The sequence below is a fragment of the Pongo abelii genome, chromosome 18 (assembly GCF_028885655.2).
Source record: "Pongo abelii isolate AG06213 chromosome 18, NHGRI_mPonAbe1-v2.0_pri, whole genome shotgun sequence".
NCBI lineage: Eukaryota > Metazoa > Chordata > Mammalia > Primates > Hominidae > Pongo > Pongo abelii.
The window spans coordinates 26,634,657-26,647,813 of NC_072003.2; the positions used below are offsets into that span (position 1 = coordinate 26,634,657).

The following is a 13,157-nucleotide window of genomic DNA, read 5'->3' on the forward strand; positions in this document are numbered from 1 at the left end:
AGCTACTTGGGAGGCTGAGGATGTAGGATTGCTTGAACCCAGGAGATTCAAGGCTGCAATGAGCTGAGATCATGCTACTGCACTCCAGCCTGGGTCACAGAATGAGATGAGGAAAAAAAATATTCTGTCAATAGACAAATAGATTGTTTATAATAAAAAGGCAATGTCACTGTAAATGTCATGACCTTGGCCAAACAGCTGAGCCCTTGACCAAATAGTTCACTGGAACTGCAATGTAAATGTTACGATGCTATTGTGGATGGGAGTGTAAACAAGTAAAGGGCCAGCCACTTGGCAGTATCCATCAAAGCTACAACTCAACCCTGCAATTCCACCTCTAGGAAGGTATTCAGGAAACATTGCACAAGTGCAAAATGACATATGTCAACATTAGTTATCACAGCTCTCTTCTTTTATAACCAAATATTAGAAATAACATAAAGGTTTGGGCCGGGCGCAGTGGCTCATGCCAGTAATCCTAGCACTTTGGGAGGCTGAGGCAGGCGGATTGCCCGAGCTCAAGAGTTCGAGACCAGCGTGGGCAACACGTTGAAACCCCGTCTCTACTAAAATATAAAAGAAAATTAAATTAGCCAAGTGTGGCGGCGTGCACCTCTAGTCCCAGCTCCTCAGGAGGCTGAGACAGGAGAATTGCTTGAATCCAGGTGGAGGTTGCAGTGAGCCAAGATCACGCCATTGCACACCAGCCTGGGCGACAGAGCAAGACTCTGTCTCCAAAAAAAAAAAAAATAATAACATAAAGGTTTATTAAGGCCGGGTGTCGTAGCTCATGCCTGTAATCCCAGCACTTTGGGAGGCCACCTGAGGATCACTTGGGCAGATCACTTGAGGTCAGGAGTTTGAGACCAGCCTGACCAACATGGTGAAACCCCATCTCTACTAAAAAAAATACAAAAATTAGCCAGGTGTGGTGGCGGGTGCCTGTAATCCCAGCTACTCGGGAGGCTGAGGCCAGAGAATCACTTGAACCTGGAAGATGGAGATTGCAGTGAGCCAAGATTGTGCCACTGCACTCCAGCCTGGGGAATAGAGCAAGACTCCATCTCAAAAAAAATAACATAACATAACATAACATAATATAACATAGTATAACATAACATAAAAATAAATGTTTGTTAAGATGAAACTGATTCAGTAAATGAGTTATATCCATAAATGGAATATTATGGACTGATAATATTAAAATAATATTATGCATTATTATGGACTGATATCTGATCCTCAAGATAGTAAGTGAACCTGGTAAATTGCACCACATAGCATGTACATAGTACATTGCGTGCTACCATGTGAATAAAGAAAAAGAGAAAATAATATGTACTTATCGGTATATGTACTGAATGTCTCTGGAGGAGACATAAGAAAATTTTAACACTGGTTGTCTCCGGAGAGCAGAATTGAGTGGCCAGAGTCAAGATTGGAAGAGAGTTCTTTCAATATATATCTTTGTGGACCTTTTTTTTTTTTTTTGAGACAGTCTCCCTCTGTCACCCAGGCTGGAGTACAATGGCACAATCTCAGCTCACTGCAACCTCCACCTTCTGGGTTTATGCGATTCTAGTGCCTCAACCTCCCAGGTAGCTAGGATTACAGGCATGAACCACCAAGCTCAGCTAAATTTTTTTTTTTTGAGACGGAGTCTCGCTCTGTTGCCCAGGCTGGAGTACAATGGCACGATCTCGGCTCACTGCAACCTTCGCCTCCCAGGTTCAAACTATTACCCTGCCTCAGCCTCCCAAGTAGCTGGGATTACAGGCACCTGCCATCATGCCCAGCTAATTTTTGTATTTTTGTAGAGATGGGGTTTCACCATATTGGCCAGGCTGGTCTTGAACTCCTGACCTCAGGTGATCTGCCCACCTCGGCTTCCCAACGTCGGGGATTACAGGCATGAGCCACCACTCCAGGCCTAATTTTTGTATTTTTAGTAAAGATGGGGTTTCACCATGTTGGCCAGGCTGGTCTCGAACTCCTGACCTCAAGTGATCTGCCCGCCTCCGCCTCCCACAGTGCTGGAATTACAGACATTAGCCACCACACCTGACCCTTTGTGGACCTTTCATTTTTCTTTTTTTTTTTTTTTGAGACGGAGTCTTGCTCTGTTGCCAAGGCTGGAGTGCAGTGGTGCAATCTTGGCTCACTGCAACCTCCACTTCCTGGGTTCAAATGATTCTCCTGCCTCAGCCTCCTGAGCAGCTGGGACTACATGCGCACCACCGCGCCCAGCTAATTTTTGTATTTTTAGTAGAGACTGGGTTTCACCACATTGGCCAGGCTGGTCCTGAACTCTTGACCTCGTGATCCACCCACCTCAGCCTCCCAAAGTGCTGGGATTACAGGCGTGAGCCACCACGTCCGGCCTGTGGACCTTGCTCATTAAAAATAACAAATAATTAAAATTACTTTACACATTACTTTCTGAGACCCAATGTGTCAGGCAGCTTCTAACATAGCCCCCTGGTGGTTCTGTCCTTGTGTAATCCCCTCCCCTTGAGTGTGGGCTGGGCCTAGTGACTTCTGTCTAATGAACAAAAATAATGCCAAATACGCCTAATCTGAAATGCTCCAATGGTCCAGGTGCAGTGGTTCACGCCTGTAATCCCAGCACTTTGGGAGGCTGAGGTGGGAAGATTGTTTGAGTTCAGGAGTTTGAGAACAGCCTGGGCAACATGGCGAAACCCTCTCTCTATTAAAAACACAAAAATTAGCCAGGTGTGGTGGCATGCGCCTGTAGTCCCAGCTACACAGGAGGCTGAGGCATGAGAATCCCTTGAACCTGGGAGGTGGAGATTGCCGTAAGCTGAGATTGCACCACTGTACTCTAGCCTGGGTAGCAGAGCTAGACTCTGTCTCACCAAAAAAAAAAAAAAAAAAAAAAGTCAGGCGCAATGGCTCACACCTGTAATCCCAGCACTTTGGGAGGCCAAGGTGGGAGGATTGCTTGAGGCCAGGAGTTCAAGACCAGCCTGGGCAACATAGTGAAATCCCCATTTTCATGAAAAGTTCAAAAAAAAAAAATTAGCCAGGAATACAGTCCTAGTTACTTGGGAGGCTGAGATGGGGGGACTGCTTGAGTCCAAGAGTTGGAGGCTGCAGTGAGCCAACATCACACCATTGCACTCCAGCCTGGGTGACAAAGTAAGACCCTGACTCTATGAAAAAAAAACAACAACAAAAAAAAAAAACAAAAAAAAACCTGATCTGGCTGGGCGCGGTGGTTCACGCCTATAATCCTAACACTTTGGGAGTCTGAGGCAGGCGGATCACCTGAGGTCGGCCTGGCCAACACGGTGACACCCGTCTCTACTAAAAATACAAAAATTAGCTGGGTGTGGTGGCGGGCACCTGTAGTCCCAGCTACCCAGGAGGCTGAGGCAGGATAATTGCTTGAACCCAGGAGGCAAAGGTTGCAGTGAGCCAAGATCGCACCACTGCACTCCAGCCTGGGCGAGAGTGAGACTCTGTCTCAAAAAAAAAAAAAAAAAAGCCACAACTGATCTGACGTTTGAAACCTTTTGAGTGGTGACATGATGCCATAAGTGGAAAATTCAACACCCAAACACATGTGACAGGCTACAGTCAAAATGTCAAAACTTTGTTTTGTGCACAAAATTATTTAAAATATTGCATAAAATCACCTTCAGCCTATGTGTATAAGGTGTACATGAAACATAAATGAATCTCATGTTTAGACTTGGGTCCCACCCCCAAGATATCTCATTATATATATGCAGATATTTCAATATACAAAAAATCCGAAATCCAAAACACTTCTAGTCCCAAGGGTTCCAGATAAGGAATACACAGCCTGTAAAACAAAAGTGGTGAGAAGTTGCTTCCACAACTAGATAGACTCCAGCTCGTACCTGCTCACTCTCTCCTTGGCTGGCTTTGAGGAATGCTGGCTGCCACACTGTAAGCTGCTCTATGGAGATGCTCACATGGCAAAGAACTGATGTCTCCAGGCAACAGCTAGCAAGGACCTGAGGTTGGCCAATAGCCTTCTGAGAGGAGATGGAAGTAGATCTTCCCCAAGCTAAGCCTTAAGAGAACTCCAGGACTGGCTAGGACCTGTAGTTGCTTGCAGCTTTGAGAGAATCCCTGAGCCAAAGGAACAGGTGAGGCCACGCTCAGATGCCTGACCAACAGAAACTGAGAGGTAATACATGTTTAGGGGAATTTCTTATGCAGCACAAGGTAACACACCCAATGTCGGTGAGGCATCTGCAACAAGCTGGGGTTCTTACCGGGGCGTCTGGTGGTTCCGCAAGGCTTCCTTCTTCAGGAGCTCCAGCCGCTGGGGTGAGCAGAAACAGGGGTAAGCAGCTCCGGTCTTCAGCAGTGCTTCTGTGGCCTGGGCGTACAGCTCCAACCGCTGAGATTGCTGGTAGGGCCCAGCAGGACCGCCCCGGCGGGGGCTCTCATCAGGGGGGATGCCTGGCACACAGGGAATAATGACAGCTAAGGTGCACACAGCGCTCATTCTCAGGCATCGCTCTAAGCACTTTATGCACATATTAATCCTCGTAACAATCCATGAGGTTGGCATTAGTACAATGTCCCCCCATCCCCGCCTTTTTTTTTTGAGGCAGAGTCTTGCTCTGATGTCACCAAGGCTGGAGTGCAGTGGTGCAATCTTGGCTCACTGCAACCTCCACCTCCCAAGTTCAAGCGATTCTCCTGCTTCAGCCTCCCAAATGGCTGGGATTACAAGCATGTGCCACCTCACCCAGCTAATTTTTGTATTTTTAGTAGAGACAGTGTTTCACCATGTTGGCCAGGCTGGTCTTGAACTCCCGACCTCAGGTGATCCACCTGCCTCCGCCTCTCAAAGTGCTGGGATTACAGGCGTGAGCCACTGCACCCGGCCCAATGTCCCTTTTAGAGATGAAAAGTTAAAACACAGAGAGGTGAAGCACTCGAAGTCGCACGGGCTCATGGACTAAGGAGCAAACAGGTGTACGGGCTCCGAAGTCCACATCCCTAATTGTATGTCCTCTCAATCCCTGATGGGATTCCCTGGAGAGGGAGAAACAAGTCCAGGCCTGGGAACAGCTGACTTAGGAGAAAAAAGCGTGGTTCAGAGAACAGCCCATCAGGCCCTGGTTGGACCCGTGGCTCTGCCACTTAGTAGCTGTGACAAGGGATCCTGAGGTGCTACCAACGTGTGAGCACCAGGGTGCTGAGCGCCATAAAAGACACTGTTCCCTGAAGCCTCAAACCCACCCTACCAGGTAGGTGCGGTTATTCCCCCATTCTGTAAGGAGGACACTGAGGCACAGAGGTGCTTTGTCACCTGGCCGAGTAGAAGGGGCACGATCAGCTTCAAACCCAGACTAATGGGCAGCGGAGCCGACATTCTTAACCACTCATTACACTGCTGTTTCTGTTACTTAGCCTTTCTTTTTCTAAGAGATGGGGTCTCACTCTGTCACCCAGCTGGAGTGCAGTGGTGTGATCATAGCACACTGCAGCCTCGAACTTCTGGGCTCAAGCCACCCTCCTGCCTCAGCCTCCCGAGTAACTAGGACTACAGGTGCACATCATCACATCTGGCTATTTTTTTTAGTAGAGAGCGAGTCTTGCTGTGTCACTCAGGCTAGGGCGCAGTAGTGCAATCATAGCTCACTACAGTCTCCAATTTCTAGGCTCAAGTGATCCTCCCCACCTCAGCCTCTCGAGTAGCTGGGATTATAGGAATGTGCCACCATGCCCAGCTAGACTTAATCTTTCTAAACCTCAGTTTCCTCTTCTGAAAAGTGGAGCTAGCAGCCTCCTGTGCAGAGGGAACTGTGAGAACAAATGTGTCAGTGCTTATAAGCGCTTAGCCCAGTGGTGTATATTTAGGACAGTTTCAATATATGCTATAGAATAGATTAGATATGATCTACTGTAAGCCAAACCCCCAACCCAAAGTCCAATTCCCTCCGCTTACACAGGATAAATTTCATTACGAATGCTTTCAGGAGAGGGCACAGGGACACGAGAACTGGAAGATGGTGTTTCTGCCCTCAAAGAGCTTTCAAAGGAATTGAGAAGATAAGGACATTGTTCACCCTGCTACTCTCAATGCTAACACAAACTGAGCTGAGTGGGCCTGGGTTCAAATGTATCAGCCAGCTCACAGACCTTGGGCAAGTGATCTTTCTGGGCTCTGGGTTCTCATTTGTCAAAGAAGGAAATAAGTAGTAACTTTCTCATGAGGATCATCATGAGACTACAGTAAGATGATGTAAGTAAAGTACTCATCATGTGGCCTGTGACCAGTGCTCTCTATGCTTTGGTATTTATGTATTTATTTATTTGAGACAGGGTCTCACTCTGTTGCCCAGTCTGGAGTGCAGTGGCACATTCTCGGCTAATTGAAGCCTCAACCTCTCAGGCTCAAACAATCCTCCCACCTCAGCCTCCCAAGTAGCTGAGACTACAGGTACATGCCACCAGGCCTGGCTAACTTTTTTTAAGTTTTCTATAGAGACAAGGTCTGCCTATGTTGCCCAGGCTGGTCTCAAACTCCTGGGCTCAAGTGATCCTCCTGCCTCAGCTTCCCAGTGTTGGGACTATAGGCATGAGCCATGGCACCCAGCCAGCTGTGATTATTTTCAGTGTTACTTGGTTCCCTCTCATGGGACCTCCATTTCTTCATTTGTCAGAAAAAAGGGCTAGATCGGGTAAATTTGGGGGGTCCCTTCCTGATCTAACGCTAAACAAGTCTCTTTAATGTGGTATCTTGGAATGCCCCAGGGTTTAAGAGGGACTCCCCTAGGAGAACTGAAAACATGTTAATTTAAACTCTGGCATGTAAATGTTCATAGAGTTTTACTGGACAGCCAAAAACCAGAGTAACCAAAATGCTCATTCACTAGCGATGAATAAACAAAATGTGGTATATCCATACAATGAATATTATTTGGCTATAAAAAGGAATGAAGCATGATAGCCCACAGATGAGCTTATGGTAAGTGAAGGAAGCCAGTCACAGAAGGCCATATGTTGTATGATCTCATTCGTACGAAACGTCCAGAAGAGGTAAATCCATGGAGGCAGAAAGAGATCGGGAGTTGCCAGGCGGTAGGAGACGGTAGAATGGAAAACGACTGCTAATAAGGAAGAGTTTCTTTTAGGGGTGATGGAAATGTTCTGGAATTAGTGGTGACGGTTGCATAACATAGTAAATATATTGAAAACCATTGAATTGTACACTTTGATACGGTAAATTTCATATCACATGAATTATATGTCAATTTTTTTTCCCCAAGACAGAGTCTAGCTCTGTCACCCAGGCTGGAGTGCAGTGGCATGATCTCGGCTCACTGCAACCTCCACCTCCCGGTTCAAGCAATTCTCCTGCTTCAGCCTCCCGAGTAGCAGGGATTACAAGCATGTGCCACCATGCCCAACTAATTTTTGTGTTTTTATTAGAGACGGGGTTTCACCGTGTTGGCCAGGCTGGTCTGGAACTCCTGACTTTGTGATCCGCCTGCCCAGGTGAGAGCCACCCCAGGTGACAGCTACCGCGCCTGGCTTATATGTCATTATTTTAAAAAGGCTGGGCATGCTGGGTCATGCCTGTAATCCCAGCACTTTGGAAGGCCGAGGTAGGTGGATCATTTGAGCTCAGGAGTCCGAAACCAGCCTGGGCAACATGGTGAAACACCGCCTCTAAAAAAATAATAATAATAGCCAGGCGCGGTGGCTCACGTCTGTAATCCCAGTACTTTGGGAGGCTGAGGCGGGCAGATCATGAGGTCAGGAGATTGAGACCATCCTGGCTAACACAGTGAAACCCCGTCTCTACTAAAAATACAAAAACAAAATTAGCTGGGCATGGTGGCGGGCACTTGTAGTCCCAGCTACTTGGGAGGCTGAGGCTGGAGAATGGCATGAATCGGGAGGTGGAGCTTGCAGTGAGCCGAGATCGCGCCACTGCACTCCAGCCTGGGCGACAGAGCAAGACTCCATCTCAATAAATAAATAAATAAAATGAAAAAAATAAAAAATGACTCCCAAAGTAAGGTGCTCTAGAAGTCAGCCACCATGAGGTGCCTGAATACCTGCCCTCTGCCTCGCCAAAATACCAGGGTGGGGGACAAGCTCTGGGCTGCAAGCCTCATTCTCACAATGATGCTGCCCCAGGAATTCCACGAGGGTGGGACCCATCACCATCACCGTTGTTCATCACTGTATCCCTCATGCCTGGCATGGTACCTGATAAGTAGCAGATCCTCTGTGAAACTGAAGCCTTCATCTTGGTCTGTGAGGCACCATGTAATTTGGCTTCTGGAAAGCCTTTTTTTTTGAGACAGGGTCTCACTCTGTCGCTCCAGGCTGGAGTGTAATGGTGCGACTGACAGGAGACAGACAAATTCCTAGGCAGTCAGGGACAGGTCCCTGGTGAAATCTGACTTCTAAGCCAAAGACAGCCTGAAGCCTGAAAACCAAACTGTCAGGTCAGGATAGAGTCTATGACTGGAGTGAGAACTTCTTTCCCTGTCTCACCCACTCTCTCTCGATTGGTTCCTTCTCGATGATGTTTTAACCAACTGAATGGTCCTTTTTCCAAGACCACTCATGGACCAATCGGCAGGCACTCCCCCATTCTAAGCCCATAAAAACGCCAGACTCAGCCTCACAGATGGCTACCACTTTCAGGGTTTCCTCTTGCAGTGGAGAGTTTCCCTTCTGTCATTCAATAAAATTCTTCTCTGCCTTACTCACTCTACGGTACCTGCACACCTCATTCCTCTTGGTTGCAGGACAAGAACCCAAAACTCGCCAAGCTGCAGGTGACGGGAATAAAAGAGCTGTAACACACTCCCGCTCACCAGACTATGGGAGAAAGAGAGCTGTAACATGCTCCCGCTCACCAAGCTACAGGAGTGAAGAGCTCAGACAGTGCTGGGGACTCAGATCTCAGGACTCCCCAAACAAGAGCTATAACACCCCTTGGAGCTCCACGACTGATGGTATCTCCCAAATTTTTGGGTGCCACCATGTTCCCCTCATCTAGATGCCAGCACCCAACACAGAAGCCACTCGTGGCACACCCAGTCCAGCCATGGGCTGAGTGTGGAGCCACGGCAGGTGTGGGATCCAAGTGGGCATGAGCCAAGTGCAGCCTGCTGGGCCAAATGGGCCCAGAAGGCCCAAGCGAGGCCCCGACAGAGGTGACGGCAGCTGCAGAGATTTCTGGCTGGCAAAGTGGCACTGAAGGAATCCTGTAACATGATCACAGCTAACTGCAGCCTCAACCTCAACTTCCCCAGTCTCAGGTAGATGCTCCCACCTCAGCCTCCCAAGTAGCTGGGACTATAGGAGTGCACCACTACACCTGGGAAATTTTTTTGTAGAGATGAGGTCTCACTATGTGGCCCAGGTTGGTCTTGGACTCCTGGGTCCAAGTGATCCTCTCTCCTTGGCCTCCCAAAGTGCTGGGATTCCAGGCATGAACCCCCGTGCCCGACCTGGCAAGCCTTCTATCCTCACATCCCTGGTCATTCTGCTCACTATGGTTAGATCAAGCTGGACTTTTTGATGCTCCTCAAATACATCCAGAACATTCCTGCTGTGGGGCCTCTGCATTGGCTATTCTTTTTGCTTTGAACATTCTTTCCCCAGGTCCCCATGGGGCTGGCTCCTCACTTCATGCAGGTCTCTGCTCCAGCATCACCTCCTAAGAGGAGATTGCCCTATCTACAAGGGCATCCCTCACCTTAGTTTCTAAGGCTGTTACTCTTTTCTCCATACTGGTTATTATCATTTAGTATCCTATGAAGAATGAATTAGGAGCCAGGAGCGATAGTTCCTGACCGTGATGCCAGCACTTTGGGAGGCCGAGGCAGGAGAATTAACTTGAGGTCAGGGGTTCAACAGCATCCTGGGCAACATAGCAAGACCCTATCTCTACAAAAACATAAATTAATAAAATTAGCTGGGCATGGTGGCACACAGCTATTGTGCCAGCTACCCAGGAGGCTAAGGTGAGAGGATCCCTTGAGCTCAGGAATTTGAGATTACAGTGAGCTGTGTTTGAACCACTGCACTCTAGCCTGGGCAACAGAGCAAGACTTTGTTTGTTAAAAAAAAAAAAAAAAAAGAAATAATTAATCCACTCATCTGTCTTCTCCCTTGTCACTAAGCACAGGGTCTATTTTTTTTTTTTTTTTTTTGAGATGGAGTCTCACTCTGTTGCCCAGGCTGGAGTGCAGTGGTGCAATCTCGGCTCACTGCAAGCTCCGCCTTCCGGGTTCACGCCATTCTCCTGCCTCAGCCTCCCGAGTAGCTGGGACTACAGGCACCCGCCACCACGCCTGGCTAATTTTTTGTATTTTTAGTAGAGACGGGGTTTCACCATGTTAGCTAGGATGGTCTCAACCTCCTGACCTCGTGATGCGCCAGCCTCGGCCTCCCAAAGTGCTGGGATTACAGGTGTTAGCCACCGCACCCGGCCAATCATTTTATACTCTTTAGGAATCCAGAGTCTAGTGAGTAATTTACCTGAGATTAGAACACACATCTCAAAATAGTCTTGGGACTTTTCTTTTTTTTTTTCAATCTCTAGACTAGCAGAGTCTTGGTATTTTTCCTTGGGAATCTCCCCTTTCCTAGTCACACTTGTCCATACAGGGAGACAACTGTAGACCCAGGAAAAGGAAACACACTCCTCTTTGTTCTCCCTGACCTTAGCTGTCCTCAGGATTAAACTTCCCACAAAATCAACTTCAGAAGCCGTATGAGTTTTGTGTGGTTTATACAACATAGTTAAAAAAAATCTGAGCCCGGCCGGGCGCGGTGGCTCACGCCTGTAATCCTAGCACTTTGGGAGGCCAAGGTGGGTGGATCATCTGAGGTCAGGAGTTTGAGACCAGCCTGGCCAACATGGTGAAACCTCATCTCTACTAAAAATACACAAATTAGCCAGTGTGGTAGCACACGCCTATAGTCTCAGCTACTCGGGAAGCTGAGACAGGAAAATTGCCTGAACCCGGGAGGCAGAGGTTGCAGTGAGCTGAGATTGCGTCACTGCACTCTAGCCTAGGTGACAGAGCGAGACTCCATCTAAAAAAAAAAAAAAAAAAAAAAAAAAAAAAAAAAAAAAAAATCTGAGCCCACATTTAATAATGGTTAAGTATTCATCCAGAAAAACTGGATTTCTGGCTCCTCTTGGAATTCAGAAGATTGGACAAGCTGGGCCAGCATTCCCGCATGGGCACAAGGAGCTGGAGCTCAGAGGCACTCCCTCCTCTAGATGAGGTGTGGTTTTCACAGCTCAGCACCGGCCCAGCTCCTCCAGTTCCCACTTGGCCTGTGTTTCCTGCCTGGCCCCTGTAGGGAATGGACTTGAGATTCTGAGGTGAAAACAGGAATCTCAAAACAGCCTTGGCAGTGGCTCACACCTGTAATCCCAGCTCTTTGGGAGGCTGTAGCAGGAGGACTGCTTGAGCCCAGGGGTTTGAGCAACACAGCAAGATCTCATCTCTACAAAAAAATAAAAAACTAAAAATTAGCCAGGCATGGTGGTGCGTGCCTGTAGTCCCAACTACTTGGGAGGCTAAGGTGGAGGATCACTTGAGCCCAGGTCGAGGCTACAGTAAGCTATGATTGTGCCATGGAACTCTAGCCTGGGTAAAAGAATGAGACCCTGACTCTAAAAAATTAAAAAATAACGAAACCAAGTTGGGCGCGGTGGCTCATGCCTGTAATCCCAGCACTTTGGGAGGTCGAGGCAGGTGGATCACGAGGTCAGGAGATCAAGACCATCCTGGCTAACACAGTGAAACCCTGTCTCTACTAAAAATACAAAAAAACTTAGCCAGGCGTGGTGGCGGGCGCCTGTAGTCCCAGCTACTTGGAGGCTGAGGCAGGAGAATGGCATGAACCCGGAAGGCGGAGCTTGCAGTGAGCCGAGATCGCACCACTGCACTCCAGCCTGGGCAACAGAGCGAGACTCTGTCTCAAAAAAAAAAAAATAAAGAAAAATAAAGAAACCAGTCTTGGAGCTGTGTTTCAGAGAGCTTCAGCATTTTTTCAGGTGTCATCTGCCACCCCGGGCAGGGCAGTACAAATGTAGCCATTTCTCCAGGAACTCCCCATTTTCCACCCAGAACTCCATGAGAAGACCCACAGGCTCCTTTTCCTGCTTCCTGTTCCTTCCCTGCAGAAGGATCCTTTCTCTGCCAGGCTTACCTGCCCACTCCAGCATGTCCTCAATATTCTCCGCTGCCCCAGGCACAAGGCGAGTCTGATCTGTGTCCTCCAGCCTCAGGATGAAGCTCCCCTGGTACTTCTTAGCAAAGATGTAGTTGTACAAAGCAGTGCGGAGGCCACCCAGGTGCAAGAAGCCTGGAGAAGAGAACAGCTCAGATAAGACAGGGAAGATAAGCTAATAGGCCTCAGCAAGGGGCAAGTAAGCACTACTGTGACAGAATGTTGCAATAAATTTCAAAGACCAGCAGGACACATTGGCTCACACCTGTAATCCTACCACTTTGGGAGGCCAAGGCCAGGGGGATCACTTGAGCCCAGGAGGTTTCTGTAGGTTTTTAAAGACAGAGTCTCGCTCTGTCACCCAGGCTGGAGTGCAATGGCACAATCTTGGCTCACTGCAACCTCTGCCTCTTGCGTTTAAGCAATTCTCATGCCCAGCCTCCCAAGTAGCTGGGACTACAGGTGTGTGCCACCACGCCCAGCTAATGTTTGTATTTTTTGGTAGAGACAGGCATTCGCCATGTTGGCCAGGCTGGTCTTGAACTCCTGGCCTCAAGTGATCCCCCAGCCTCGGCCTCCCAAGTGTTGGGATTACAGGCAAGAGCCACCACACCTGGCCAATTTTTGTATTTTTAGTAAAGATAGGATTTTGCCATGGTGGTCAGGCTGATCTCGAACTCCCGACCTCAAGTGATCCATCTGCCTCGGCTTCCCAAAGTGCTGGGATTACAGGCGTGAGCCATTGTGCTTGGCCTGAGTTTGAGATCTGCCTGGGCAACATGGGGAGACCTTGCCTTAGCAAAAAAAAAAAAATTTAGTTGGGCATGGTGGTACATGCCTGTAGTTTCAGCTACTGAGGTGGGAGGATCACCTGAGCCTGGGGATGCTGAGGCTGCAGTGAGCCATGATCACACCTCTGCACTCCAGCC

General features: G+C 48.3%; 1 protein-coding gene across 3 annotated transcripts in view; it reads right to left on the bottom strand.

Moving 5' to 3' along the window:
- The window catches only part of EARS2 (glutamyl-tRNA synthetase 2, mitochondrial), a 34,503-nt gene that overhangs the window by 17,113 nt on the left and 4,233 nt on the right, over positions 1–13,157 (bottom strand). For all 3 annotated transcript variants that reach the window (XM_024233284.3, XM_024233282.3, XM_024233283.3), the window contains exons 2-3: positions 12,208–12,363; positions 4,269–4,458 (exon numbers count right to left, since the gene is read on the bottom strand). In XM_024233284.3, coding sequence (XP_024089052.1) covers positions 4,269–4,458; positions 12,208–12,363 — 346 coding nt within the window. The remainder of the gene's footprint in view (positions 1–4,268; positions 4,459–12,207; positions 12,364–13,157) is intronic.